Genomic DNA, 27,527 nt, shown 5'->3' on the forward strand with positions numbered 1-27,527 from the left:
TATGTGTAACTGTGTGAACACATATAGGTGTGAGTGTACATACTGTGCACTGTGTAGGGATCAACGTATTGACACATAGGGAGACACATATGTGTGCACAGATGTAAGATGTGTGGATATAGCCAGGTGTAGGTCTCGGCCCCCAGGTCTGAGTGTGAGAGGGCTTGGTGTGGATGAAAATGATAATCCATGCACCAGGCATGTTGGAGGAGCCAGATGGGCGCTTCGGGAGCTAAACCCGCTGCTTTCTAGCAATTCAGAGCTGTGGAAGGAGGGTTTCCCAAGAGAAGGAAAGGTCTTGGCTGGGGTGGGGGTGGGGGGACACTTGAAACCATTGCCCCTTCTGCTCAGCAGTTGGCCAGGTTCTCAGGGTCACTCCCAATGGCTATATTCTCATATCAAGTAAGTTCCACTCTCCTACTGTCCTGGCCCAGGAGTCTGTGACACCCCTCAAATAACTGACCCCCCTCAGCCAGGATGAAGAGGTGACTGGGAGTCCTGGTGGGAAGGAGGCAGCCAGTGGGCACAGTACTTCAAGACATTCAACAATAACATTGTTTTTCCCTGCTGCCCCCAGGAAGCTCGGCTCCCCGCCAGCTCTCTCCCAACTCAACCAGAGCAGGGGTTGGGAGCCCTTGGGCCTGGCAGCTCTAACTCGGGGCTTTTCCATTCCATATCTCCTTTGCTATGATGAATTCTGATTTGGGCAGAGTATGCTATGATGAATTCTGATTTGGGCAGAGTAAGGGGTGGTTAATACTTGAGTTCCAAATGTGTATGTGTGTGAGTGTGTGTGTGTGTGTGTGTGTGTGTACATGCAGTGGGAACGTGTGAAAATCCCCTTCAAACAGATCATCAAAGTCCCAGCTCCCAAATGTCTTGACATGCCCCCTCCCCCTATCAATTGATAGAAACCAGGAAACGCTAGGATGTTGAAAGGCTGAGGGATGGGGATGGGAGACGACCTAGGGGGAGAGGGATTGTTGCCTACAGAGACAGTGAGGGTTCCTAGCGTTGGAGAAATGGGATGCACGTGTGCCCTCTCCGCACACTGCAACCGCTGTGCTAATTTGCAGAGCTTGCATTGCCCATAGTTTGGGGCCCAGGAACACATGTCTACCTTGGCAGCCTTCACTATGCCTCTAACTGCCAATCACTGCCCTAGGGGGCAGGTGCAGATGGACATAGATCTTCAGATGGTGGACATCAATCAGTGTGCCAGCGGCCCAGGATGGTACTCTAACACGCACCTGTGTGATCTCAACAGCACCCAGGTAAGGATGGGGGTGCGGCATAGGGTCCTGACTCCTCCCTTTCTCACCACTGCCACCACCCAGCTCCCAGGAGCAGCTGACAAAGGCACACCAGCCTTTCAGGGCTTCAGGGGAGCCCCGAGTGATGAGCTAAAAACGGGTTTGCAGGCTTTTAAAAGGTGGGGACATGTACAGGCTACCCCCACCCTTTACCCAAGACAGCCACCCTCGTTTCTTTGAAATGTCAGTGAGCCGCCCTGTCTGCTTTCCCTTCTGGTACTGGGGGCTCCAGGGTCCCTCTCCAGGGCCATCTTCTGAGCCTCTATTAGTCATCCCCTCCCTTCTCGGGGACCACATTGTCATGTCATGTCACCAGCGCTCCAGGCTCCTCCTGACCCACAAGGGATGCTCAGTTGGTGTTTGTTGAAATAAGTGGAGTTGCTGGTTGAGTTGTGGGAGGAACCTAACCACAGCAGGAGCTTGAAGAGCTCTGGGATGGTATAGGTCAGTGGTCAGCAAACTCATTAGTCAACAGAGCCAAATATCAACAGTACAACGATTGAAATTTCTTTTGAGAGCCAAATTTTTTAAACTTAAACTATATAGGTAGGTACATTGTTATTAACTTAATTAGGGTACTCCTAAGCTGGCCTTTGCTAAAAACGTCCTCAATCTGATTGAGATACGTTCACTGAGGTCGACCCCTTCCAACTCTCCCATCCACCCTCGTCTTGTATACTTGTTTCGTCTATCTCCTTTCATTCATCCTCTCTCTATGTCCAAACCATCTCAACATACCTTTCTCAATCCTCGACACTACATCTTCTTTCACTCCACAGCATTCCCTAAAATTAACTTAATAAACTTTACTGAAAGTTTTAAGTCAACTTCGCACTGTACGTGCGCGCCCACACGTGGTATTTTATGGAAGAGCCACACTCAAGGGACCAAAGAGCCGCATGTGGCTCGCGAGTGGTTTGCCGACCACTGGTATAGGCGATGGAACCCAGGCCAGATGCCAGCAGAATCGAAGCCATGGATGCGGAAGAATCTGGATAATGGAAAGCAACGGCTGGTCATCCTGCGAGCCCAGTACTGGGGAACTGGGAGGCCAGTGCACTAACCTGCTCCACAGTCACATTGATACGTGCCTGTTCCTGAGCTGGACTGAAGCCAAGGCGAGCCCTGCAGCCCTGGGGCCAGTTGGGGCATCTGCTGCTCTTCAGGGCACATGTGTTTAAAGCTGTAAGTCCAGGGACAGAGAAGGGACCCTCCTGTCCGGTGCATTTTAAATCCTAGCCACAGTCGCGTCTCTGGGCAGGCTTTGGTCTGCTTGTGCAGGACGGTGGCAGGAGCAGAACGCGTTCCAGTGGTTCAGGCAAGAGGGGAAGCTGGGCCGAGATTTCAGAAGCAGCACCCTCTAACCTTTCTTGGTGAAGTCGGGCTGGATATAGAATCTCCAAGGGTTTGCCTGGCCAGTGTGGCTCAGTGGTTGAGCATTGACACATGAACCAGGAAGTCACGGTTCTATTCCCAGTCAGGGCACGATCCCCAGTAGGAGGATGGGGGTTGCAGGAGGCAGCTGATCAATGAATCTCTCTCGTCATTGATGTTTCTATCTCTATACCCCTCTCCCTTCAATCAATAAAAATATACACAAAATATTAAAAATTTTTAAAAAAAAGGATCTCTGAGGGTTCACCCTTTCCTTTGCCGAGTGCTGTTTCCAGCCTTCCCCTACAGCAGATCTGGTTTCATCCATGGCTCGTCTTCCTCACCTAGCTCCGAGGTCTGCTCTGTCCCCTGCTGGGGAACTATTAATGGGCGGAGGTGGAATAAAGAGCTGTCCTTGGCGTCCCACCAGCCTGGCATGAGCCTGGCATTAGGGCTGGGGAAAGCAGGCCTGTGCCAAGGCCAGATGGCCCCTGATGGAGGAAGCCACTCCTCTGTGGGAGCCTTTTCAACCCACTGGCATGCCCACGGGGGAGGCTGAAGGGACCCTTTGAAGCAGGATGCAGGCACACGGGTGTGGTTGGGCTCAGAGTTCTTGCTACTTCCATCTGCCGCAGCACCTCACTCACCCAGCTGGGCACTGGGAAATGGGACCCGTGAGGCTCCTGTCACTGCTGGTCTGAATAAAAGGGTGCTCTAGCCCCATCCTCTTGGCTTGGGTGTCTCTTGAAGAGTGGCCGTGGGTGTGGGGTACAGTAGGGCTCCCACAGAGGGAAGGCTTCCCTGGGACTAAGGAGGGCTTCTGGTGAGATGCCCTCGTGTGGACCCAGGGGCAATGGGTAGGAAGGTAGATGGATCCTCCATCTCTTCCCAGGAGGGAAAGCCCCATACAAATATCTATTGTTTGTTTGTTTGTTTTTTGGTCATTCCCACAGTGCATCCCTCTGGAGAGTCAGGGCTTTGTCCTTGGCCGCTACCTCTGCCGCTGCCAACCTGGCTTCTACGGGGCAAGCCTCGCCTGGGGTATGTCTTCGTGGAGTCCTTCCTCCTTCCTCCCCTCCTGACCCTACCCCAGAGCCACCAGAGGAGGGCAGGACAGGGCTGTGGTGACCACTGGGAGAGAAGGCTAGGATCTCAGCATGCCCCAGCCCTGCCGCTCCCTCTGCGCCCATCTTGTTCTTTATAGGGTTAGAGGAGAATGCCACCCCGCCTACCGGGCAATTTGGGTTCCCGCAAGGCGGCTCCGGAAGGCTGCTTCAGTGCCAGCCTTGTGCTGAGGGCTGCACCAGCTGCATGGACGCCACGCCATGCCTGGTAGAGGAGGCCCTGGCCTTGCGGGCAGCAGTGTTGGCCTGCCAGGCCTGCTGCATGCTGACTGTCTTCCTGAGCATGCTGGTCTCCTACCGCTGCCGCCGGAGCAAGGTAAGCCAGGCTCCACATCTCTCTCCTACACACACGTCCTACCCATCTCGGGTCCCGAGCACCAACGAGACCAGAGGCTACTAGAATTTGGGAGAAATGGGTTCTGGCCTTGATTCTTAATCGAACACACTATGTGACATTAGGTGGGTGACCTCACCACTTAGACCTGTTTCTTTTTCTTTATTTAACATATTTTTATTGATTTCAGAGAGGAAGGAAAAGGGAGAGAGAGATGGAAACATCAATGATGAGAGAGAATCATTGACTGGCTGCCTCCTGCACGCCCCCTACTGGGGATCGAGCCTGCAACCCGGGCATGTGCCCTTGACTGGAATCGAACCCGGGACCTTTCAGTCCACAGGCCGACGCTCTATCCACTGAGCCAAACCGGCTAGGGCTAGACCTGTTTCTTCACCTGTAAAATGAAGGCACTTGACTTGATTCGAAATAGTGTGTAGGTACTAGGGGAAGTGATCTGGACCCTTCAGGAGCGCCCAGGTGAATGGAGCAAGACAGGGTTGAGGACAGAGTTTTGTGTTGGCTTCTGTGGCAGCTCAGGAAAGGACCCAGTTGTCCTGCCTGCGCTGACATGGGAAGACTTTCTGGAGAATGTGCCATTGGAAGCTCAGCCAGATGGTTACCGGGCAGGGATGGAGCTCTCTAGACGAGGGAGCAGCCTGAACCAAAGCTTGGAGGAATGCATGAGGTACCTTCCAGCTTCAGCGGCCTCTGATCTGAGCCCACGTCTGCAGCAAGGCCCCGGCTGGGGTGGGGAGGAGAATGGGGCTAGGCTGATGGGGGCTGAAACCTGGGCCTTAGCCAGGCTTCGTACCAGGGGAGCTGAGCGCCTGTGGTGGGAATAGGAGTGCGGCTATGGATGGAGGGCGGAGATAATGTTATGGGGCAAAGTCTTAGCCCAGGACCACTGAGTGACCCCTAAAACAGGTCTAAGGACCACCTCCAGCACCGCCATCCGGGCTGTCCTCCCACTTCCCTGCTTACCCGCCTCTCTCGTTCCTGGGTTCACAGAGGATCCGGGCATCTGGAGTTGTCCTGCTGGAAACCATCCTTTTTGGATCCCTGCTGCTTTACTTCCCTGTGAGTTTGTGGCCAGAGGCTGACCTCCACCCCCCAGGGTCCCCGCAGTCCCAATGTGGAACCCTCCAAACCCCGGAATACGGAATACGTCCTCTCTGCCCTGTCAGGGGCGGGGGTTAAGAGACCTCCAAATCAGATCAGCAAATGGCAGGCTGGCCTAGTGAGCTCTGGAAGCAAACAGTCCAAGCTTAAAAGAACCCTATGACCCACTGTGTGACTTAGGACAAGTTCCCTAACCTCTCTGATTCTTTTTTATAAATAAAGTTTTTTTATTATTTATTTCTTTTTTTAGAGAGAGAGGAAGGGAAAGGGAGAGAGAGAGAACTATCGATGTAAGAGGGGAACAGATCAGCTGCCTCCTGCACACCCCCTACAGGAGATTGAGCCCACAACCCGGGCGTGTGGAATCGAATCAGCAATCCTTTTGTGCATGGGACAAGGCCCAACCGAGCCACACCGGCCAGGGCACCTCTCTGATTCTTAAGCTGCTCCCATGCAGAATGGAGATGATGATGCTTCTATGACAAGGGTGTTAGGAGGCCTGGCACATAGTAGGAGTGCAGTGGAAAGCAGCCATTTTTGCTCCCCTCTCCCCCCAAACAGGTCTTCATCCTGTACTTCAAGCCCAGTGTATTCCGCTGCATTGCTCTCCGCTGGGTCCGGCTGCTGGGTTTTGCCATTGTCTACGGCACCATTATACTCAAGCTTTACAGGTAGGGGCCGGAGCAGGCCTGCGCTCACGCTGCTCACTCCCGCCACCCCAGCTCACTGGTGGAATGGAGTTCTTCACAGTCAGATCCCTACCAGCTCCACTCCCTGTCCCCAAGGCCTGCCCCCAGCACTGTTGTCCTCCCCCCACATCACTTTTCTGGGGGTAAGGAGGCAGCGAACCATGGAAGGGATGGGGCAACAGGTACATGTGGAGGGGAGGGAAGCAATGGTCAGAGGACAGAGCCCTGGCCCCTCTGCTAGGCCCTCCCCTCTCCCCCACCCACCATCTATACCCCTGTAGAGTGCTCCAGCTGTTTCTGTCTCGAACGGCCCAGCGGGGCCCCCATCCAAGCAGTGGGCAGCAGCTTCGGCGCCTGGGGCTGCTCCTGCTGCTGGTGCTGGGCTTCCTGGCGGTGTGGACAGTGAGGGTCCTGGAGCGAGGCGGGCTGCACACCCCCCTGGTGACCCGGGGCCACACTCGCACGGGCCGCCACTTCTACCTCTGCCATCACGACCGCTGGGACTACACCATGGCTGTTGGTGAGTCTCGCTCTGGGCCCGGCTCTGCATTTCCACGGGGCCTCTGGCCCAGCCCCTCCGGCCTTGTACCCTGAACCCTGACCCCTCGCCCCGGTTCCTCCCAGCAAACCCTACAGAGAAAGGGGTAGGCTGGCTGCTGAGGGCGTGCCGGCTCTGCCCCTCACGCTTCCCCACAGCCGAGATGCTGCTCCTGTGCTGGGGCAGCTTCCTCTGCTACGCCACTCGGGCGGTGCCCTCCGCCTTCCAGGAGCCGCGCTACATGGGCATCGCCCTGCACAACGAGCTGCTGCTCTCTGCTGCCTTCTATGCAGCCAGGTGAGGACGGCCCCCCTGCTCACGGCTCCTCCCCACCCAACACTACTCCTCGCTTCTCCTAGATGAGGGCACCCCCTTCTCATGGCCATCCCTACAACACTGGCTAGGTGAGGAAGGCCCCCCACCTGGAGCTCTCTCCCTACCCACGGATACCCTTCTCGTACCCCACGTCTCACCCAACACCCAGGAAGAGGAAGTGCCTCCCACACTCGCTCAGTTCTCCCTGACTCTCCCACCTCCCATCTCAGCTGTCCCAGTAGCATGCCTGCCGTGTGTCCGTAATAGGGTTGTGGGGCACAGGCCTGTACTGTAGGCAGCCAGAGAAGGCGAGCTGGAGTATGGGAGGGCTCCTTGAGGCAGGACCTCCATCCCAGAGAGGGCGAGAAGGAAGCGTGCCCTCCTCACCCCACCCGTAGCTCCATGGAGATCAGGCTGGAGCTCGGACAGGGGGAGTGGGGAGGGGGAAGAGGCCACCCCCACCCACAGTAAGAAGCTCCCTCCCATCACACTCAGGTTTGTGCTGGTTCCCTCCCTGCACCCGGACTGGACCCTCCTCCTCTTCTTCTTCCACACCCACAGCACAGTCACCGCCACCCTGGCTCTGCTCTTCATTCCTAAGGTGAGCTCTTCCCCCTCCAGGATATAAGGCAGACCTCCCCCCGCTAACCCCCCCCCTCCCCGTGTCAGGGGCACCGTGGATCTGCAGCAGCAGCAGCGCCATCTCCAGGTCCCGGTGAAGAGGACACCCTGTGGGTGTGCGGGCTCTGACCCTAAGGAAGGAGCCCCCTCGGGGGAGGAAGCTACCGCCAACCCCTGGGCAAGGAACATGAGAGGGAGGACTGGAGGGGTCTTGGTAACCAAGCTTTAAGGTGGGCGGACTCTGAACATCACCTCGGAAGCAGTTACAGAGAGAGGGGTGGGGAGCAGAAGACATGGCTAGGAGTTGCAGAGGCAGGAGGCCGAGAGCCCCTGGTCTCTAAGCTCGAGATCAGGGAGGGTGAGAGGAAGCAAGTCTTCAGACCCCGGAATTCTGAGTCAGAGAGGGGGTGAGGGTTCATGAAGACTTATTCCCGGGGGCCGGTGGGGGGGGGGGTGGTGAACAGAGACCCAGGTGAGTCTTTTTCCCAACCCGCCTTTCCCTGGCCAGTTCTGGAAGCCGGGGGCTCCTCCCCGAGAGGAGATGGTGGATGAGGAGTATGAGGACGAGCTGGACCTGCAGCGCTCAGGCTCCTACTTCAACAGCAGCACCGTCTCAGCTTGGAGCGAGCGCAGCCTGGACCCTGGAGACATTCGGGTAGGCACCGCCCTCCCGCCCTCTTCGCCTCCCTTTGGTGCTAGCTTCCAGGGACCCGGCAGGGAGCGCTGCTGCCCTGCTCCTAGCTTTCCAAGACTTGCCTCCCTCCTTCTCTACCACTGCCCTGAGCTACTTCCCTGACTCTATTTAAAGTTGGAGGCAGAGCTGTGAGTGGAGCTCTCATTCCATGTCCCCCAGCAGCAGGGGCATCACAGGGGCAGTGGGGGACTCTAGTCAGTTGAGGCCGGGCAGCTCAGGCAGCTACCGAGGGTCCCCTTTCCCTGAACCTGGCTCTTAGAGAAGGAAGTTCTTCCTGAGTCTCCCGGGAGCACATCTGTACTCACACTTTTCTGCTTAGGGATAGCATTACAGTCATGGGAACCCTCATAAGGGGCTCAGAGGATAGGAAATAAGGAGACCTGGCGGACTAAGCCCATTGTCTTATAAAACGTAAAGTGTGGGGAACCCTCACTAGCCATTCTGCCCATCCCTCCGCCTCCACTGGGGCCCGCCTCTACACCGGCTTGTTTTCATCTCCCAATTCCTTCCCGTCCCCACTGCCTCTGCCTCTCATTCCCCCTTGTGTCCCCCACACCCTCTGAGCTCTGCCTGCCCGGCCTCCAGCCCGCGGGGAGAGGCTGAGCTGAGACCCCGATCCTGCAGGGACCCCAGAGAGTGTGGAGGCCACGGCCACGGCCACGGCCACGCCACCCCTGGTCTCCACTTTGCGGAGCAGCAACCAATCTACTCTCCCTATGCTGGCTCTGGGGAGAATGACCAAAAGTATAAAAGACTTTCAAGGCCCCACTGTATCATTTACACCTGAATATGGCACTTTTCATACCCACTAGTCCCTCAAACTCACATAATCCTTCTAAGGAAGCTAACACCAGGCAGCCAGTTAGTGTTATTTTATAGAAGCAGAGGCTCAGAGAGGTCAAGAAAACACCCTCGAGGGGCATGATAAGTCAGCAGCCTCAAACTCAGGTTTCCTGCCCCCTCAAACAGAGTGCCCAGGGAAATGCATACACACTGCATCCTCAGAGCTGAGCGGGTCTGGCTGGGAACCAGGCTGGTGTTGGTCTTGCAGAAATGGAGTGGTGAATTCTGAGAGGTTTATTTTATTTTTATTGATTTCAGAGAGGAAGAGAGAGAAACATCAATGATGAGAGATAATCATTGATTGGCTGCCTCCTGCACGCCCCCTACTGGGGATCGAGCCCAAAGCCCAGGGATTTGTCCTGACCCAGAATTGAACCGTGACCTCCTGGTTCATAGGTTAATGCTCAACCACTGAGCCATGCTGGCTGGGCTGAGAGGATTATTTATTTTTATTTATTTTTGGCTTATCCTCACCTGAGGATATTTTTCCATTGATTTTTAGAGAGAGTGGAAAGGACTGGGAGAGACGGAGGGAGAGAAACATTGATGTGAGAGAGACACATCGATTGGTTGCCTCCCGCATGCACCCCAACCAGGACTGGGATGAAGCCTGCAACCGAGGTTCATGCCCTTGACTAGAATAGAACCCAGGGCCCTTCAGTCCGTGGGCTGACGCTCTATCCACTGAGCCAAACTGGCTAGGCCCTGAGATGTTTAAAGCAAGGAAGGGACACAGCTTGGGGGGAAGCGACTCCCCAGAGAAAATGGTCTAAATAAGGGCTGAGGAGGGTAACAGTGCAGCCAGTGGATGGAGAGACTAGCCCGTCGGTCCCCATGTCAGCTCTGCTCTCCTGGTCCTCTCTTCCCCCAGGATGAGCTGAAGAAGCTCTACACCCAGCTAGAGGTCCACAAGACCAAGGAAATGGCTGCTAACAACCCCCACCTGCCCAAGAAGCGGGGCAGCGCGCGGCCGGGCCTGGGCCGCTCCTTTGTGAGGTACCTGGCGGAGTTCCCCGAGGCCCTGGCCCGGCAGCACTCCCGGGACTCGGGCTCCCCGGGCCGCAGCAGCCTGCCCAGCTCCTCCCGCCGCCGGCTCCTCAGCTCCAGCCTCCAAGAACCCGAGGGGCCAGGGGCCCTGCGCAAGTCCCGCAGCACCTACGACCACAACCACTGCGGGGAGCAGAACCCACCCCTCCTCGACTCACTGCTGAGGAGGAAGCTGGCCAAGAGGGCCTCCCGGGCAGAGAGCCGGGAGCTGGCAGAGGGGCCTCCTGCCCTGGGCTTTAGGTCGGCCAGCGCCCACAACCTGACGGTGGGAGAGAGGCTCCCCAGAGCCCGGCCTGCCTCCCTGCAGAAGTCGCTCAGCGTCATGGCTGGCTCCGGGGAAAAGGCCCTGCTGGTGGCCAGCCAGGCCTATCTGGAGGAGACCTACCGGCAGGCAAAGGAACGAGAGGAGAGGAAGAAGGCAGAGGCGAGCCCAGTTCGGAGGCCATCGGCCAGGAGGCTGGAGGGAGCCCGAGGGGCCCCTCTGTCAGCCCCACCTTCCCCTGCCAAGAGCAGCGGCAGCATGGACAGCTCCTATGCCCCTGGGAAGCTTCAGGGGGAGGCTGCCCGAAGGCTGCCTCACCCCCCCATCCAGCACCAGGCCTCCACGCCCATCATGGCCCTGCCTGGGGCCTGCCGGGGAGAGCCAAGGATGCTGTCTCCCGCTTCCGCCTTGGCTCCAGCTCTCATACCAGGTCCAGCCCCGGTTCTGGCTCCAGGCCCTGCCTTGGCGGCAGTCCCAATACTCGCCCAAAGCCCCAGCTTACTCACCTTCATCTGCCCTTGGGAGAATGCAGAGCTGCCAGTCAAGAAAGACAATGTGGCTCAGGAAGGCCCCTCAGGCCCAGAGCGAGGCCACCACTCCCCTGCCCCAGCTCGGGCCAGGCTCTGGAGGGCCCTCTCTGTAGCAGTAGAGAAAAAGGGTGCTGGGGAGAATGGGATGGACACGGAGGACAGGCGTCTCCAGGGGGAAGCTGATGATGTGGACGAGGACAGGCCCAAGATCTTTTCCAAATCCCACAGCCTCAAGAGCCCTGTTCAGCAGGGTTCCGTGCGCAGCCTGGGCCTGGCTATCAAAGCTCTGACCCGTTCCCGGAGCACACACAGGGAAAGGGGGAGGGGGGAAGGGAGTCCTGAGAAAGACAAGGGCCGAGCTTCAGGAGAGGGGGTGGGGGCATGCCCCAGGTCCCCCAGGCTAGGCGGGCGCAAGGTGGTGAGTAAGCAGGCGGCCCTCGCCCCCTGCGAAGATGAGGAGTCCCTCCAGAACCAACAGAATGCACACACCAGCAGAATGCTCCACGGCTGTCACCAGGAGGGCAGCAGGGAACAAGAAGAAGACAGAGGCAGGACAGCTCAGGGCCAAGGGGAGGGGGGTGTTGAGAGAGCAGGTGGAACAGGGCCTGCCACACGGGGGCAAGACAGGCAGGCCACCGTTGGGGACAAAAGTGCTGAGCAAGCAAGAGAAGCCCCTGCAGGGAGGCAGGAGCTGCCCAGAGCCAGCCTCCAGCCCCTGGGCAGTGCTGGCTGCAGGGTGGCGGAGGTTTGCCCCTGGGAAGTCCCTGAGTCAGACACAAGTCTGCCTGACAGCAACAAGGCTGAAATCTGCCCCTGGGAGGTGAGCGGAGGCCCGGAGAGGGGGGCATTAAGACAAGATCTGGCTGACTCCCGAGGAGGGAGGGGGAAAGCCCCAGAAGAATCCGAGCCTAAAGGTGTGGCTGCCCTGGCTCGGAAGAAGCCAGAGAGGCTGGTCAGGGGGCAGGAGGCAGTGTGTCCCTGGGAGAATGCCCATCCCAGGGACCTGTCCCCTCAGGACTCTGAGAGAACCGAGGGCAGGTCTGAGGCAGCGGGCGGTATGGAGGCTAAAGAGGTGGAAAAGCGTCCGCAGGAAGTCACAGGCCCAGAGGTGCATGCACCTGACACGGCCAAGGCAGAGCTCTGTCCCTGGGAGGCAAGGGGAGGAGAGAACGAGAAACCATCCCAGGAGGGAGTGAAGACGCTCCCCCAGGAAAAGCAGAAAAGTCCCAAGAAAGCAGCCTCCGGGAAAGAACGGAAACTGGGCAGAGACTTGGAGTCTCTCTGCTCGTGGGAGAGGACTGATTTCCGTGGCCCCTTAGCAATCGCTATGGAGGCCCCAGGAACTCCCGGGTGCTCGGGGAGCATTGCGGAGGTGTGTCCCTGGGAGGCAGGAGAGGCTCCTGCGATCAGGAAAGCAGAGATTTGTCCCTGGGAGCTGGGTGATGAGGACGTGGGGAAGGAAATGCTACGTCAGGGGACCGGTGGAGACTCTGCCCAAGAAGAGGGTCAAGCCTCCAGAAACGGGCTCTTTGGGGAGGTAGGGGCACAGACTGGGAAAGCAGTGCAGACCTGTGGTCCACAGCAGGAGTCGCTGTGTCCCGAGGAGAGCACAGCCCCTGGGCACTCCAGCCCGTGTCTGGACAATTCCTCCTCCAGAGCTGGTGGCCAACTCCCCAGCAAGGGAGGAAGCAGAGCCACGCAGGTGTGCCCACGGGAAGACCTTGAGCCAGAGGGAAAGGCAGTACCACCTGCCAAGGCAGAAATCTGTCCCTGGGAGGTAAGTGAAGCAACAGAGGACTGGACATCAGGACAGGCACCCAGAGGAGGAGAATCTCAAAAGGACAAGGAGCAAATGCCTGAAACACCAGGAATCGAAGATGTCACCGCGTGGGAGAAGCCTGAGGGACAGCTCCAAAAGCGGGAAGCAGTCTGTCCTTGGGAGGGTGTGGACCCTGGCAGATTCCACCCACAACCGGGTCCTCAAGACACAGACAGACCCAAAGCCGGTTTCCAGGTGTCAGGCGGTGTGGGAAGCAAAACTGCCGAAATCTGCCCGTGGGACGTGGAGGACACCCTGTCTGCTGAGAAGGCAGAGATCTGTCCCTGGGAGGTGAGCGCTGGAGCAGGGGAGGAGCAAGCTCTGGGCGGTGAGGCCATTAGGAAACTGCCAAGCATTACAGGAAAGGGTTCTGCAGATCCAGGGCCTGGTGAGGTAGCTCTTACTGCTCCAAAGAAGCCAGAGAGGCCAGCTGGGGAGTGGGAGGTGGCCTGTCCCCGGGCGAGCCTGGATCCAGGCAGCTGCTCTCAGCATTCAGACCCTGTGGATACTGACAGACCAAAAGCTGGATTCCAAGAACTGGATCATGTGGGGGGCAGGCCAGCTGAGGTGTGTCCCTGGGAAGTAGAGGAAGCATCCACCAATGACAGAGCCAAGATCTGTCCCTGGGAAGTGAATGGAGGAGCTACTGGGAAGGGACTGGAACGAGAGATGGGGAGTGATTCAGCAGAGCAGAGGGAGAAAACTCCAGAAAGGGGGAGACTCACCTCCCTGCAAGAAGACAAATCAAAAAGAGAGACAAAACTGAGTCAAGAGCAAGAAGCTACTTGTCCTTGGGAGAAGGACCTGAGGGAACCTTCTGCTCAGGCCCCGAAGGCCTCAGACTCAGCCAGCAGCATGAGTAGGAGAGTGGCGGAGGAGCATGCCCTGGAAGTCAATGAGGAGGGAGCGGAGAAAGGAGACCTGATACAAGACCCCAAAACGGGTTCCCTCCAAGCACACATAACCCAAGAAAAAGCTCCATCTTCAAAGGCAGAAGCCACGACTGAAGGTGGGGAAAAAGCAAACAAGGAGCTACAGTGTATCTGTCCATGGGAGAGCGTGGCCCCGGCCATCTTTTCCTCCAGCCCCGAAAGGCAGTGCCCTGACCAACCGAAAACCGGCTCTCAGGGACTGGTCAGCGTTGGGGGCAGGCACGCTGAGGTGTGCCCCTGGGATGCTCCTGCCTCAAAGGCTCATCAGCCTGACAGCAGCATCAAAGCAGAGGTCTGTCCCTGGGAGGTGACTGAAAGAATCCCTGAAGAAGGGGTGTCCACACCGAGCGGAAAAGGGGAACCTCAAGAGGAGGGGGAAGCTCCAGAAAAACCAGAAGCTGAAGTTGGGGCAGTTGAGGAAAAGCCAGAGAGGACAGACAGGAAGCAGGAGGCTGTGTGTCCCTGGGAGAGTCAAGACAGTGGAGGTCTGTCTCCACCACCAGCCCCACAAGCTTCTGACAGGAGCAAAGGCACTTCTGAGGCAGCAGGCAGAGTGGAGGCCAGGCTAGCAGAAGTGTGTCCATGGGAAGCGGTCGAGGTTCCCTCTGCCAAGAGAGCAGAGATCTGCCCTTGGGAGATGAGTACAGCAGCCGCAGAGGAAGAGAGCTCAGAACAGGAGGCGGACAGAGCACTCCAAGGGCAAGGAGAGACCCTTCAAAAGGCAGGGTCTGACGGGACTAGAGAACACTTTTCAAAAGCAGCAGCAAAAGGCAGCCGAGAGCAGGAGACAGTCTGCCCCTGGGCAGGCATGGATTCGGGGGGACTCTTCCCCCAGCCAGATGCTCTGGACACTGACCAAGCCCAAGTCAGTCCCCATGGAGCAAGTAGTGTGGGGGGCAGGATGGCAGAGCTGTATCAGTGGGAAGTCACAGATCCAGAAGGAAATAAAATAAAGGGCACCATGGCAGACATCTGTCCTTGGGAGGCAACTAGAGCCCCATCTGAGGAGCCTGGCCTCCCGGCTTTAACAGCAACGCAGACAGAAACATTTTCCCCCAGAGGCCCTGAGAACCCACCAGGGCTTTCCATCCAGAGGCCTCTGGGTAGCCTCCTTCCAGAAAGCAAGTGCTCCCGCCCCCAAATGAGCCAGCCAGCCAGCTCTTTTACTCCGGAAGGCGGCAGAGAATTCCAAGGGCCTTCAGGGCTCGGGCCAAGAACCAGCTTAGCTCCAGGGCCAACTCTCCAAGAAGCTGAGGCTCAGAATTCTTCTTCCCTAACTGAAGACCAAGGAGAAGTGGCTTCCCAAGATCCACATGAAGAACTCGTCCCTCCAACTGTCTATCCTTGGGATTGGGAGTAACAATTCCGTTTAAACTCGTGTGAGGTCCAACATCGGGTGGCTGGCTTTCAGGAGCCAAAGTCCTGTCCAAGTCCTAGGTGTCCCCGAAGAGCTGAAACAAAGACCCTTGACCACCCCTTTCCAGGAAAGCCAGAAGTCAATTCACTCAAAGACAAATTGTACAGGAAGGGTGCAGCTCAAATCCCTACAGGAAGTTGTACCCTCTCTTTATCTCCCATTCTTCCTCCTGTAGCGAACAAAGGCCAGACCCTCTGCTCCTAATGAATCCTCCTTTCCAGCTAGAGTACGCAACACAAGCCGTCTGTGTGTAGACACTCACTTGAAAGCCAAGGTTAGGGATGAAAGGAAATCAGTTTGGCCCGCCCACATTTTCTCACGGGGAGACCCTAGTCTTCTCTGAAGTCTACAAAGGACCTTTTTGTTTTAAAGAAGAAACGAAACCAAACAAGGTGCTGACTGTACAGGGGCTGAGGGTTACAGAAGGCTATACAGGTCACCATAGGAAGCTTAAGAAGCCACTTAATTGAAGTTCAAAGATAAATAAGAGGAAAAACCTAAATGGCTCAAAGGAGGTGCCTGAAAGGCCTTAAGACCTTGTCATTTTGACTTTGGATCTCCAGTTTCGGCTTAATCGATCCTTAGACCTGCCTTGTTTACTAATGAAGCAGAGCCAACCGAGCACTCTTACATCCATATCATCTGCCATCCAAAGCAATATCAGAGACGGAGCAGAGAAGGAAAGGCAATCGCTCCAGGTCCTCCCCATGTGGGCCAAGGTCGAGTTCTCCCTTCTAGACACTGTGTCTCCCAGTTTAGCTTTTTCAGATGGCCCCTTCTTCCTGCCCCATCTTTTGCCAGTCTAGAGTTCATCTCACTGGCTCCTTCTCCCTCTCCTAGCCTTTCAGTGCTGTCATCAAAGGGACCCCTCTCTGTTGTCAATGCAACTGGAGCCAGAGGGAATCTCTGGTTCTGATGCAAGAACCACTCCAAATCACTTGCTCAGTAACAAGAGGCCCACATCAGTCTCCTTCCTGAGAAGCCTGAGAAAGAAAGGAGGTCCTGTTTGCAGCCAGCACTATAAACTGCCCCCAGAAAGAGTAGTGCTACAGAGGAGGTGAGAGGCCTGAGGGCTGGGGAAAGGGCATCGTGTAAATACAAAGCCTTCTTTCTTAGGGAGCTCTCTTGTTCTTAGCTCAGCTCTATTCTCTTAAGTCAGATCAGGCTCCTCTTTCTTAAGCAATCCTAGATAACAGAGTGCTGGAATTAGGTGATACTACCAGAGGGAAATGAGGAAAGAGAAAAACATTGGTCAAAGAAGTCCCAGGATTGGCAGTGGTGAGTGGGGGTAGGAACATGCAGGCTAAACATGGCAGCACTGGGCAATGTTAACTAAACAGATACTGATGCCATTCACGAGGAGGAAAGGCAAAATAAGACCAAATACCCAACGGGGAAATGAGTCTGCATGTAAATACTCTGGGCAGATACAGCAAGTCACAGAAAAAGTGGCCACATTTCCAAAAAGGAGGCAAATGAATGGAGTAACCCACATTTTCAGGAACTAAATACCCTAGTTCTCCTGTCTACAGAAGTATTTGATGTGTGTTGTTGCTCTGGGCTCTGGCTGGTTAACCCCACAGCTTCTGAACCAATGCATATTTTGCTAACTGCGCACCTCAGAACAATCCCATTGGGTCTGGTCGAGCTGGGAACAAAAACATTGTCTCTATACCCACTGCTGTGAAATAAACCATATAGAAAAAAATAAAGAATGCTTTTCCTTGGCAGTTGGTTGTAGCTTTATTCATTATGGTGATTTTCTTTTTTCAATGTTTTTCAACAAGAACAGGAATTAAAACAATGCCTGCTCTAAAGCCCAAGGTAACAACACTGCAGCCTTCAGGACTTCCACTCTGTGGCTGGCACTGCAGATGGGCTCTGCCTGGCCTTTCTAGCCAATCCTTCACATCTGGGCCATTCGCTCATCTGGATTTGATCCCAAGGGGAAATGAAAACTGCACTTATCCTCTGGCTCCCTGTGGCAGCTACTGCTTAGCTGCTGTTTAGGATTATCTAGAGACCCCGGAGACAGATCTGGGGAGTGGGGTGAAACAGCTTATTTAAAGCACTGTTTTCACATATTCAGAGAATCAATGTATCATTTGCCCAGTAAGCGTGCTTTGTTTCTCTGCTTCCCTACCCAACCTGGGTTACCTCCCCTTATTCCTCGTGGCTGTAGATCCTGCTCAAAGCACTTCCCATCTCATTTTGCCTTAATCTGGGGATCACACAAATAGGATATGACCAAACCTTACATGGGCTGCAAAATGATGTACATTTTAAGCCAAAGAGGTTGAAACTAAGTAGCATGATGAGAGTGGCTGTTTTGGATTAACCCATCAATGCTGCCTCTTCCCTAAGCCTCCACATCTTGTTTCCATAGCCAGCACTCAGCAGCTGTTGCAAAAACAACCATCTTCCCCGGTGAGGCGTGGTCGGTTTGCTGCTTTGCTGAGACGGTAGCGTTAGAAGGACTGAGGAGTTAGATTATTCTCAACCGATTCCAGTTTATTTGGATTCTACTCTCAGGTCAAGGTCAGAACAGATTAATCCTTACCCTAACTTACAGACTCCTTAAAAGAAAATTCTAGGCTTGAAAAATACAAAGTATGAGAATTAAGGTCCTGTTTTTCCAGGGAAGGCCACACTGGGCTGACGAAGCAATAGTACTATGAGCCAAGCTTGCTGCTGGGTAGACTGATTTCCCTTGTCATTAACTTCCAACGACACAGGACACCTGGGCAGTCCCACTTCTTCCTCCTGACAGTCCAGCTGGACTAAGGAACAAGAAGGGGCTGGGCTGTTTCACTCTACACAGGCCCATAGTCTGGTGCCTTTGCTTTCCCAGGGTTGGGCTGAAAATAGTCGCCTACTCTAAAAGGCGATCAAAGTCAGGGAACCACGTTTTACAGATGGACTACCCCAATGTATGAACTTCCCCCACGCTTCCTGGGATCATACCAGGGCACAGCTGATAATTAGGAACACGCTCCAAAGGCTGAGAAATGATTTCTCTTCTGCCTTTAGGACATGGTGGGATTTACATTCGTCTGTGAAATACGAATGCTGATTCAGTGAGTCAGTGTATGAGAAAAGATCCTCTTAAATGATACCATCTCTTATAAACACTAATTATTTTTCCCAAGTCTGGATTTCCTGGAAGTCACATCACTCACAATTAAGCCTGTTTTCCATTACTGCCATTTGAAGGCTGGTCTACTTCTAGCCTGAACCAGGGAATATGGACAGAACCAACCACAATTGATCCAACACTGCAGGAGTGTTTTATTTCAAACTCTGATCCCTGTCCTGTGGTAAGAAAGGAAATTCTGCCAGTTTGCTCCTGACAGTCCCTGCTGCAGGAAAAACTGGTGTCACACGTTCTCTGAAACATAGTGTCTTTCATCTGGACCCAGAAGGTAGATATACAACTTAAAAGAAGTGAGTCCAGGGCTGTGAGTAACAGCCACCCACCTGGGCCCGGCCATCAGCTGTGGTTATCGAGGATGAGACTGCTGTAATGACCGCAGCAGAACAGGAGAGAACAAAGATGGCTCTTTCTGCAGCGTCATGGAGATGGACGACTTCACAGCTCCCAGCCACCTCATCGCCCATACTTCACCTCAAGAGTCATTTTTGCCCTCAGGCTAGCTGAGACTTATGGGCCGCTCCTTGTGGCTCTTCATAGTCTTCCCCAGGTTTCAGCTGGGGGCCAGGGATCATCACCGTCTGAAAAGCAGGAAGCTGAGTTATCTATCATCCAAGCCCCAGGCTCACCCACTCACCTTCATGCCCACCCCTTCCCTGGTGCTGCATCACCCCCTCTCTCCACGAGGGGGCGCCTAACAGGACTGACAGGATACCACGACTATGGCCTCAGCTCTTTTAAATCTCACAAGCTGCCTTACCTTAAGGATAGGCTGCTTAGGGGGCGCCCACGCAGGCACGACCTTGCCGTGCATTCTCCAGCTTCCATAGGGGTTTGTCAGGTGCTTTTCAAAAACAACATACTCCAGGACATCCTTGGGCACATCTTCCTGTCCGTACATCAGTCGGCCAAACCGGTCATAGATGGCCAAAGTCTGCAAGGATGAAAGCAAGTCTGGCCAGTTCATCCTCAGAACTGTTGTGTCTGGTTTTGTTTTTTTGCACACAACCGTTTAAAAGACAACCATAACAAAACATTTTAATGGGTAGAAAAATTATCTCAGAATTCTGAATCTAGATTAACTGATCAACTATTGACACTTTACTTCTAGAAGTATTTTTGACTGGGGAGGGGAGGAGGGAGGCAGTTGAGACTAGGAAGGGTGGGAGAGAATATTCTTACATCTGTCCTCGCAGAGCTAACTTCCAGCAGTAGGAAGGGTGTAGGGAAAGGGCAGGGAAGACCACAGTAAACCTTCCCTTAGAACCCACAGTCCTGGGGAGCTGTGGCCATAATTCCAGAGGTAGGTGCCCAACCTGAGTGAAGAAAAGCAGCTGGGAGGAAAGCAGACTGGTGACTCTACCTGCCGGGTATGCATGCGGACGGTGACCTGGCCGTATACATTGCCCTGGTTCACCATACTTGAACAGCGAACCTGAACCACTTGGGCTGGCTCTAAAGACTCTACGAAGCTCCAGCGGACGGTCTTATATTGGAGGTCCCAGACCATGTCCTGAAGGCAGAAGAGAACAAGTTCTACTGAGTTTTTCCCTCCTTTTAGGAAAGCTGGTGCTTCCTTCCACACCTGCTCTCTCTTCTTGCAATATTTCAACCAACATGCAACATTTCCCACCAAATGCTTTCTTTTCAACCATCCCAAGTTCTCATTGAACTATTGCTCAAGCCCACCTCACAACAACCCTCTTTCCATTTAAATCACAACTCAAGACCAACCTACCGCCTTGAGGACCCGTCTGCAAATCAATGAAAACCACACTCCAAACTGACAGCTTGATTTTTTCCCTTTTTTATTGAGTTTATTGGGGTGATACTCATTAATAAAATTATATAGGTTTCAGGTGTTCAATTCTATAATACATCATCTGAATATTACATTGTGTGTTCACCACCCAACCTCCCATACACTTTCATATTCTGGTAATTATTGCATGTATTGCTGCTGATTGCATATAGGTTGTCCCCCTCCCCTTTTTAGCAGGGAAGAGTGGGATTTTACAGGGACATAAAATCCTACACTGCTGAGACTTGGTTAGCTATCCCTGTCCCTAGGGAGATAAGGCCGAACTGATAGAAACTGAAGTTCTTATTCTTGAATCACAAAGTCCCCCTCCTTGGGGGTCTCCCAAAGTACCTAGCACCCCTGTTACCACACAATGTAAGCCTTGTGAATGCTCGTTAAATCCTTTTTATAGTGTAGGCAAGTGTAGGCTGGCCTACTGTGGCCCACACCCTGAGCTCAAGATCCACACCTAAGGTTCAGTACTGCTTGTTGAGGGACTTTCTCCTTCCTCATTTGCATGGCCCTTACCAAAGTCCACATCAAGTCATTATCATTCAGGCAAAAACAATGGAACTTCAGCTTTTGCGTTAAACTTCCTGCATTTTCAAAACTGATCTTACTTAAGAAAACCAAAGGTGATGTCTACAATATGCCCATTCAGCATCCCACAATTCTAAGGCTGAGAACCTACCGGAAAACAGTTTTCAGTTGCCAAGGTATGAAGTCGGTCATGGTCTGAGCTAAAAAAGAGATACATATCATTGACTCCTGCTTTTATGATACCCTGTATGAAAGTTGAAAATGACCCTGAGAATGAAAAACAATTCATTTTTACAAATATTTTCTTTACTCCTACCATAGGCCAGGTGATATGCTAAATCCTGGAGACACAAGATGAACAGCAACCTGATTTACCAGAAAATCCTGAGCTCCATAGCCGAGTAAAGTTAGATCTGAATCTCAGGAGCAGAAAGAAATTTCTCTGAAATTATCATATACATCCTTAAGATGGGCAAGAGACGCTGACATGGGGACTAGTTTTTGTTCTAAGCTGCAACACGGAAAACAAACCCAACATAACAACAATCAAAAGCTCATCTTCTCTTCTTACCGCAGACTCATCACCAGTACCAACTGGCTGGGCTTGGAATCTTTTTTTTTTTTTTTTTTATATATTTATGATTTTTTACAGAGAGGAAGGGAGAGAGATAGATAGTTAGAAACATCGATGGGAGAGAAACATCGACCAGCTGCCTCCTGCACATTTCCCACGGGGGATGTGCCCGCAACCCAGGTACATGCCCTTGACCGGAATCGAACCTGGGACCTTTCAGTCCGCAGGCCGACGCTCTATCCACTGAGCCAAACCGGTTTTGGCTGGGCTTTGAATCTTACACTTCATCTTTGAACCTCGCCAAAGATAATCATCTATCTTTTCTGGTCCATGCTCCCCTCCCCCACGCCCATCTTTGTTACTGCCACAGTGTCCTAGTCATGCTGATTCTATGCAGTAGGAGTAAGAAAACAGATAGCAAACCCCAGCCTTTGTGCATACAAGATTTTAGGAAGATTCGTAACTGAGGAGTTTCATATAAACCTAAGAGTACAGATTAGTTTCTTTATGTACACATTCACGACTTTCCCTCACAGTTTAATACTTCCTGGGCAGTTTAAGTCTTTATCCCTTTAAAAATTCTTGACTCTAATCCCAGAATGGGTAAGGAATTAGTTCTATCTGCTTCCCTCCCACCTCTATTTCCAAGAGAAAAGATTCCAACTCATTTCTCCTGCTGTAGCTCTAGACTAGACTATGCTGAGTTGTGGTGATAGCTACCTCAACCACTCTGTCTGGCACCTCTGAATGAACCCTTCCTCCTCACTATACTGACCTAGAAATCCTCAGTAGAAATAAATTCCCTTTTCTATGAGTTCACTTACTATTTTACAATGGAATTGACACTAAAAAATAAAGACATCTGCTTCTGGTAACATTATGGACTGAACTAATGTAAAACTACACCCTCTATAAACATCTAGAAATGTAGGATAGAATATGATACACACAGACACACACACACATTTTTAAATACACTGTCCTAGTTCACTAGAAAGATAGGTAAATCCCTAGACGCCAGAAAGGAAGAGGGAACGAACACCAGATGGAAAGAATACAATCTGCTACAACAGCACAAGGGATGATGAAGGGATCCAGAAATAGGGTCTGAAGACTAGGGGCTGGTCTCTTCCTAAAACCTTGGACCCTCCAAAAACAGGGAGTTGGAACTGAAATCCCTGAATAAAGCGATGACCATACGAGTCCTGCACCTGCAGGAAATAGAGACTAGAAAAATAGCCCACCAACCTAGAGATAATGCTTCTCTCTGTCTAGGGCTGTGCGTGGGAGAAAAAATAAAAACAAAGAAACTGAAAAATTAAAGCTCTAAGCCCACATTTTTACGCAAATGTGGATATGAAATTTATGGTGTAAGAATTCCTAAGCTAAGAAATTAACATAAAAATTGATACCCTGAGGTATCTGGCAGAAACACACACAAAACCTCTCTGGGAGCATGTTCATAACTTAGGTTGTTTAGGATTTCCTCAGAAGAAACATTCTCCAATGAAGATGAGCTTACAACTAAACATTTCAAAAGGAGACCTGGAATCTACCCAGTAAAAACAACAGACTCAAGACATTAAGCAAAATAATGGAATAGGAAGCGCTAGGGTTGGTCCCTCCATTGAAACAACTGGTAACTTAGAAAAAATGACCAGAACCACCATTTCAGAACTCTGGATTCTGACTGGACACTATAACAACCAGGGGAGTGCCTGCTGAGGGGAGGGGCTAGTGATCTCGGGTAGAAGAACAATATGTGCAAACTATCTATCATCCCTCTTCCCTCAGCCCTATCATGACTGTGGGGATAGTGGCCTGTGTTTCTGCAGTGGATGGCTGGTGCTAGGGCAGAGAGTAGAGACTTTGCCCTCCAAAATTTTGAGGTTGCACATTTTGGTCAGCCTGGTAGATCACAGAGACCAGAGCAAATGATGCCATGGTTTTAGTACTGCTGGCCATGAGACCATAATGGGTATAAGACAGGGGGTTCACTTACTTGTTTAGACAAAGGTGAGCTTCAATGAAGATATCCTTAGCTTTTTCAGGGAAGTCCTTTATTTTAAAATTAGCATCATATTCTCTTACCTTCCGTACGCTGTAAAATTAAGCGTGAGAATCATTTTTAAAGACTTCATTCAATTCTGTAACTCACAGCTTAACCTCCATTAATGTCTATCTAATTATTTATTCAGTAATTGTTTTTTAAATGTGTCAAGTCCTATGAATTCAACCTTCTAACTCTCATTTTAATTAATCATTTTAAAGAAAGACCAAGGTTTCTTATAGTAAAATTTCATAATTCTGGCATCAAAGAAAACATCCTATAAGCACTAAGAAAGAAAACACAGGTGTCATAGAAAGGCTCAAGAGTCAGAATGAGCCCTATGAGTATCGACCTATGAACCAGGTCACGGTTTGATTCCCGGTCAGGGTTGTGGGCTAAATCCCCAGTAGGGGGCATGCAGGAGGCAGCTGATCGATGATTCTCTCTCATCATTGATGTTTCTCTCTCTCTCTCCTTCTCCCTTCCTCTCTGAAATCAATAAAGATATATATATATATATATATATATATATATATATATATATATTTTAAAGAGTCAGAATGAACCCTGGCTGGGTGGCTTAGTTGGTTAGAGCATCATCCTGATATACCAAGGTTGCGAATTCAAATCCCTGGTCAGCGCATGAATACACAAATAAGTGGAACAACAAATTGATGTTTCTCTCTCCCTCTAAAATCAATCAATAAAAATATCTTATAAAAAGATTCAGGCCTGGCCGGCATGGCTCAATGGTTGAGCATCGACCTATGAACCAGGAGATCATAGTTCGATTCCTGGTCAGGACATATGCCCGGGTGTGGGCTCAATCTCCAGTGCGGGGTGTGCAAGAGGTAGTCAATCAGTGATTCTCTCTCACTATTGATGTTTCTCTCTCTCTTCCTTCCTCTCTGAAATCAATAAAAATATATTTAAAAAAATAATAATAAAACAAAATATGTGATAAAAAAAAAAAAGTCCTACAAACTTCCCCGCCAGTATGGAATCAATAAAAATATATTTTCTCTCTGAAATCAATTAAAAAAAAATTTTTTTAAATATATTTTATTGATTTTTTAGAGAGGAAGGGAGAGGGATAGAGAGAGAAACATCCATCAGCTGCCTCCTGCACAACCCCTACCAGGGATGTGCCCGCAACCAAGGTACATGCCCTTGCCTGGAATCGAACCTGGGACCATTCAGTCCGCAGGCCGACGCTCTATCCACTAAGCCAAACCGGTTAGGGCTAAAAAATATTTTTTAAAAATAATTAAGTAAACATATATTTTAATAAAATTTATTTTAATTTTAAAAATATATTTTTTAAAAGTCCTACAAACTTCAAAGTCAACTCCCTAATTGATGTGACAAAAACAACCAAAAAAAAGGTTGAGATGCTAAGAATCAGAATGCCCATATTATTCTGGTCAATGGACTCTATTACAGAGAAAGAAAATAATGTCAAATTGTTATGGGAGTTATATCCAATCCAATTAGCCCAAGATGATCTCTTTGGAATAAAGTAGCAACAAGAACTTTTATTCTAATATTAGCTCCCAGTTGTCTCAGACACCTACGACAACTGTGACGCCACATTCTTCTTCCATCGTTCAGTTTTCTGTGCCAGTCCTTCCTTTGAAAGAGATGACACCCGAGCATCACCCTCTGGAGGAACATAGGGGTCAAAGATACCACCTGAAATGAGAGAAGGAGACAACTAAGAAAGCATTGAAAGACTGAGAAAAAGTCATCTTGAAGTCACATAAAATTAGGAGGGATCCTAAATATATAGACTAATGAACTAGACTTTCATGTAGAGGGAATCATGTTACATTAGAAAAAATAGAATAAGGTAACTTAAGTCTCCTCTCAGAGCCTCAGTTTCTTCTTGTACAAAATGGGGAAATTTCACCTTTGCCTTCGAAGAATAGTGGGAAAACAAGATCAAAGATGACCTCATGAAATACAGTGCATACAAAGTAAATGGTTATTGAGGCTCTATTGATCCACTGGTTTTGTGGTTAATTAACTAGTGTCGACCATAGTCCAAATCATTTTACTTTCCAGATGATCTCTGACAGAAGGGGAATGGGTCAAGGTCTCAGAAACACCACGCCTCACCTGTACAGGCCAGATGTATGGGACGCTCCAAACGTTCTGGAGGAATGACAACTCCTGCTTTCCGGAAATGTTCTACAAATTCCTTTTCTGATTTGTATTTGGGTTCATAAGTAGGAGGTGTGAAACGTTTTTTAGTTCTCACTGGAACTACAGCTATGGACTGAGTCACCAGGACAGGCTGGAAGGCAGGAAAGGTTAGGATATAGGTAAACTTGGAAAAAACTACTATCTTGAACAAACTCTCAGCAAAGGTCAAAAGGGAATATACAAAGAATGACTTAGGAACAATTATAAAGCCATCTATTGGGGGGGAGGAGGAAGGAATGCATTACTACTTTAACATTTATGGGTGTTTCTTACTAGAAGCTAGTAAGCAACTTTTACTAACGCCTCAACATTTACTAAAGACTTCCCTTTAGTGTTCTCCATAGTGCAGGACTATGCCAACTCCTAGGGATACAGAGTGATTAAAGCAAGGTTAAAGCAAGGCTTCTGCTTTCAAAAAACCTTCAGTCTGATGGGGATTAAACACCGACCCGAGGCTGAAATGAGCAGAATGCTATTATTAAAGCATAAGAAAAGTCTTGGCATCTCTTCTATTTTATTTTTTACTGAGATTACATTCTGCTCATTCTATTGGTATCCTCACTGTAAATTTCAGTCATTATCGCTCCCAACTGGTTAATCAGCTGTTTAAAGGCCAGTTCTCTTTTCTCTGACCATGAGGTTTGCTCAGGCAGGTACAGTGGCAGATGTTGTTCCATTTAGGACGTTTATAGAATCAAGGGGAAGCGAGCTCACCTTCCAAACCATTACCTTTAAACCCTTCCCGCCAAACAAACCCAGACCAAACCGCAGAACCTTAATCCCCGGGAATTTGCTCCCTTCCTGGCTCTACCGAGGCTTTCGCTACTTAGCCACTTACTCAGTAGCTGGGTCCCCGTCTTCCTTAAACTCTTCCCTCGCCTTGGAGTGACTCGTACCCTCCAAGCTCACCAAGGACAACTGCGAAGGGAGTATTTCCCTCTCCCCTGTCCTCCTCCTCCAGCCCCTGGAGCCCTATCCGCCCCCTCCCTACCCACCTGTCGAGACCACCATCCTAAAGCCCTGGATAAGCAAGACAGCCCCCGCGGCATGGGGGCAGCCATTTTGTCCGCGCAAAGGCTTCTGGGTTGGGGACTAAGAGTGAAGAGCCTGGGACCGGAGAGAAGGCGCGTAGGGTGGAGCTGGCTCGGGTGTGGAATTTTCCAGGGCGCGCGCCCCTCGCCGAAGTGTGAGCAGCGTGAACGCGCACGTGCGCGTGGCGGGTAGACTACGCGTGCGCACTGAGACGGCGTTGGGGGGAGGGGGGAGCGCACGGCTGTCACGCGCCCACCCGGGAGCGCTGGAGCGCGAGCTGCGCCTGCGCAGAAGGCGTGCAAGCGGCCCGGAGTTGCTGCATTCCCTGTGCAGGAGGCTTGCAGGCGGCCCGGAGCTGCTGCATTCCCTGTGCAGGAGGCTTGCAGGCGGCCCGGAGTTGCTGCATTCTTATGTGATTGGGCCGGCGCTGCACCTGGTTTCAGTTCGGAGGCTGATGAAAAGGTGTGGCTCTTCCGAGACCAGTGTTTTTTTTCCCAATGCCTACTTTGATCCCAGATAGGCAATCACGATTAGTTTCTGGGTCTGTATCTGACCTCAATGTGCTGTGTGACCTTAAACTTAAGCCCTAGTTTTCCCAATCTGTACTGTGTAAAGAAAATTTTTTCTTAATGTCAGATGACTAGTATGTTTATTGAACAAACATACTGGCTACTGCGTTTATTGAAGCAAAAGACACGTGGACGACAAAAACATTTCTTATCTGTCATTTTGGGACAGAGGCATGGGGTTAACATGAACAAATAATAGTTTACACTTAGAAATGTTTACCGGGTGCCAAGCAATTTTCTAAGCATTTACATGTATTAATTAAATTACTTCTCACCACAAACAAGAGTAATATTCTCCTTTTACATAGGAGGTTGGGTCACAGAGAAATTACAAATTTTAATTAAGATTGGATGCTAGCCCTGGCCGGTTTGGCTCAGTGGATACAGCATCAGCCTGCCAACTGAAGGGTCCAGGGTTCGATTTTGGTCAAGGGCACATGCCTGGGTCTCGATCCCAATGTGGGGTGTGCAGGAGGTAGCTAATCAATGATTCTCTCTCATCATTTATGTTTCTATCTCTCCCTCTCCCTTCCTCTCTAAAATCAATAAAAATAGCCCTAACTGGTTTGGCTCAGTGGATAGAGCGTCGGCCTGCGGACTCAAGGATCCCAGGTTCGATTCTGGTCAAGGG

The 27,527-nt window shown here is 51.4% G+C and overlaps 2 protein-coding genes across 3 annotated transcripts in view; one reads left to right on the forward strand and one right to left on the reverse strand.

Annotated features, from left to right (window-relative positions):
• GPR179 (G protein-coupled receptor 179) overlaps positions 1 to 14,917 on the forward strand; it is a 20,716-nt gene extending 5,799 nt beyond the window's left edge. The window contains exons 2-11 of the mRNA XM_006098960.3: positions 1,166 to 1,274; positions 3,641 to 3,728; positions 3,892 to 4,127; positions 5,157 to 5,225; positions 5,829 to 5,938; positions 6,238 to 6,476; positions 6,653 to 6,791; positions 7,305 to 7,410; positions 7,939 to 8,085; positions 9,839 to 14,917. Coding sequence (XP_006099022.3) covers positions 1,166 to 1,274; positions 3,641 to 3,728; positions 3,892 to 4,127; positions 5,157 to 5,225; positions 5,829 to 5,938; positions 6,238 to 6,476; positions 6,653 to 6,791; positions 7,305 to 7,410; positions 7,939 to 8,085; positions 9,839 to 14,917 — 6,322 coding nt within the window. The remainder of the gene's footprint in view (positions 1 to 1,165; positions 1,275 to 3,640; positions 3,729 to 3,891; positions 4,128 to 5,156; positions 5,226 to 5,828; positions 5,939 to 6,237; positions 6,477 to 6,652; positions 6,792 to 7,304; positions 7,411 to 7,938; positions 8,086 to 9,838) is intronic.
• Positions 14,918 to 18,237: 3,320 nt separating this feature from the next.
• MRPL45 (mitochondrial ribosomal protein L45) lies at positions 18,238 to 26,424 on the reverse strand. Of its 2 annotated transcripts, XM_006098904.3 has the most exons (8): positions 26,291 to 26,424; positions 25,209 to 25,386; positions 24,665 to 24,782; positions 23,043 to 23,141; positions 20,618 to 20,666; positions 19,489 to 19,638; positions 18,886 to 19,059; positions 18,238 to 18,706 (listed from the first exon to the last, which is right to left on the reverse strand). In XM_006098904.3, exons 1-8 carry the CDS (start codon positions 26,354 to 26,356, stop codon positions 18,620 to 18,622), a joined length of 921 nt encoding a protein of 306 aa, XP_006098966.1. In that variant the 5' UTR covers positions 26,357 to 26,424; the 3' UTR covers positions 18,238 to 18,619. The 2 variants fall into 2 exon arrangements, with proteins under 2 accessions (XP_006098966.1, XP_023618361.1); XM_023762593.1 differs by lacking the exon at positions 19,489 to 19,638.
• Between the last annotated feature and the right edge of the window lie 1,103 nt (positions 26,425 to 27,527).

Source organism: Myotis lucifugus, unplaced genomic scaffold, assembly GCF_000147115.1.
Source record: "Myotis lucifugus unplaced genomic scaffold, Myoluc2.0 scaffold_254, whole genome shotgun sequence".
Taxonomy (NCBI): domain Eukaryota; kingdom Metazoa; phylum Chordata; class Mammalia; order Chiroptera; family Vespertilionidae; genus Myotis; species Myotis lucifugus.

Excerpts from the sequence above, each read along its gene's own strand:
- MRPL45 (XM_006098904.3), bottom strand. The coding sequence starts at position 26,356 with ATGGCTGCCCCCATGCCGCGGGGGCTGTCTTGCTTATCCAGGGCTTTA. Across the intron at positions 19,639-20,617 it reads CAACTGAAAACTGTTTTCCG|GACATGGTCTGGGACCTCCA; the intron begins GTAGGTTCTCAG and ends TTCTGCCTTCAG. Across the intron at positions 19,060-19,488 it reads TCCGCATGCATACCCGGCAG|ACTTTGGCCATCTATGACCG; the intron begins GTAGAGTCACCA and ends TCATCCTTGCAG.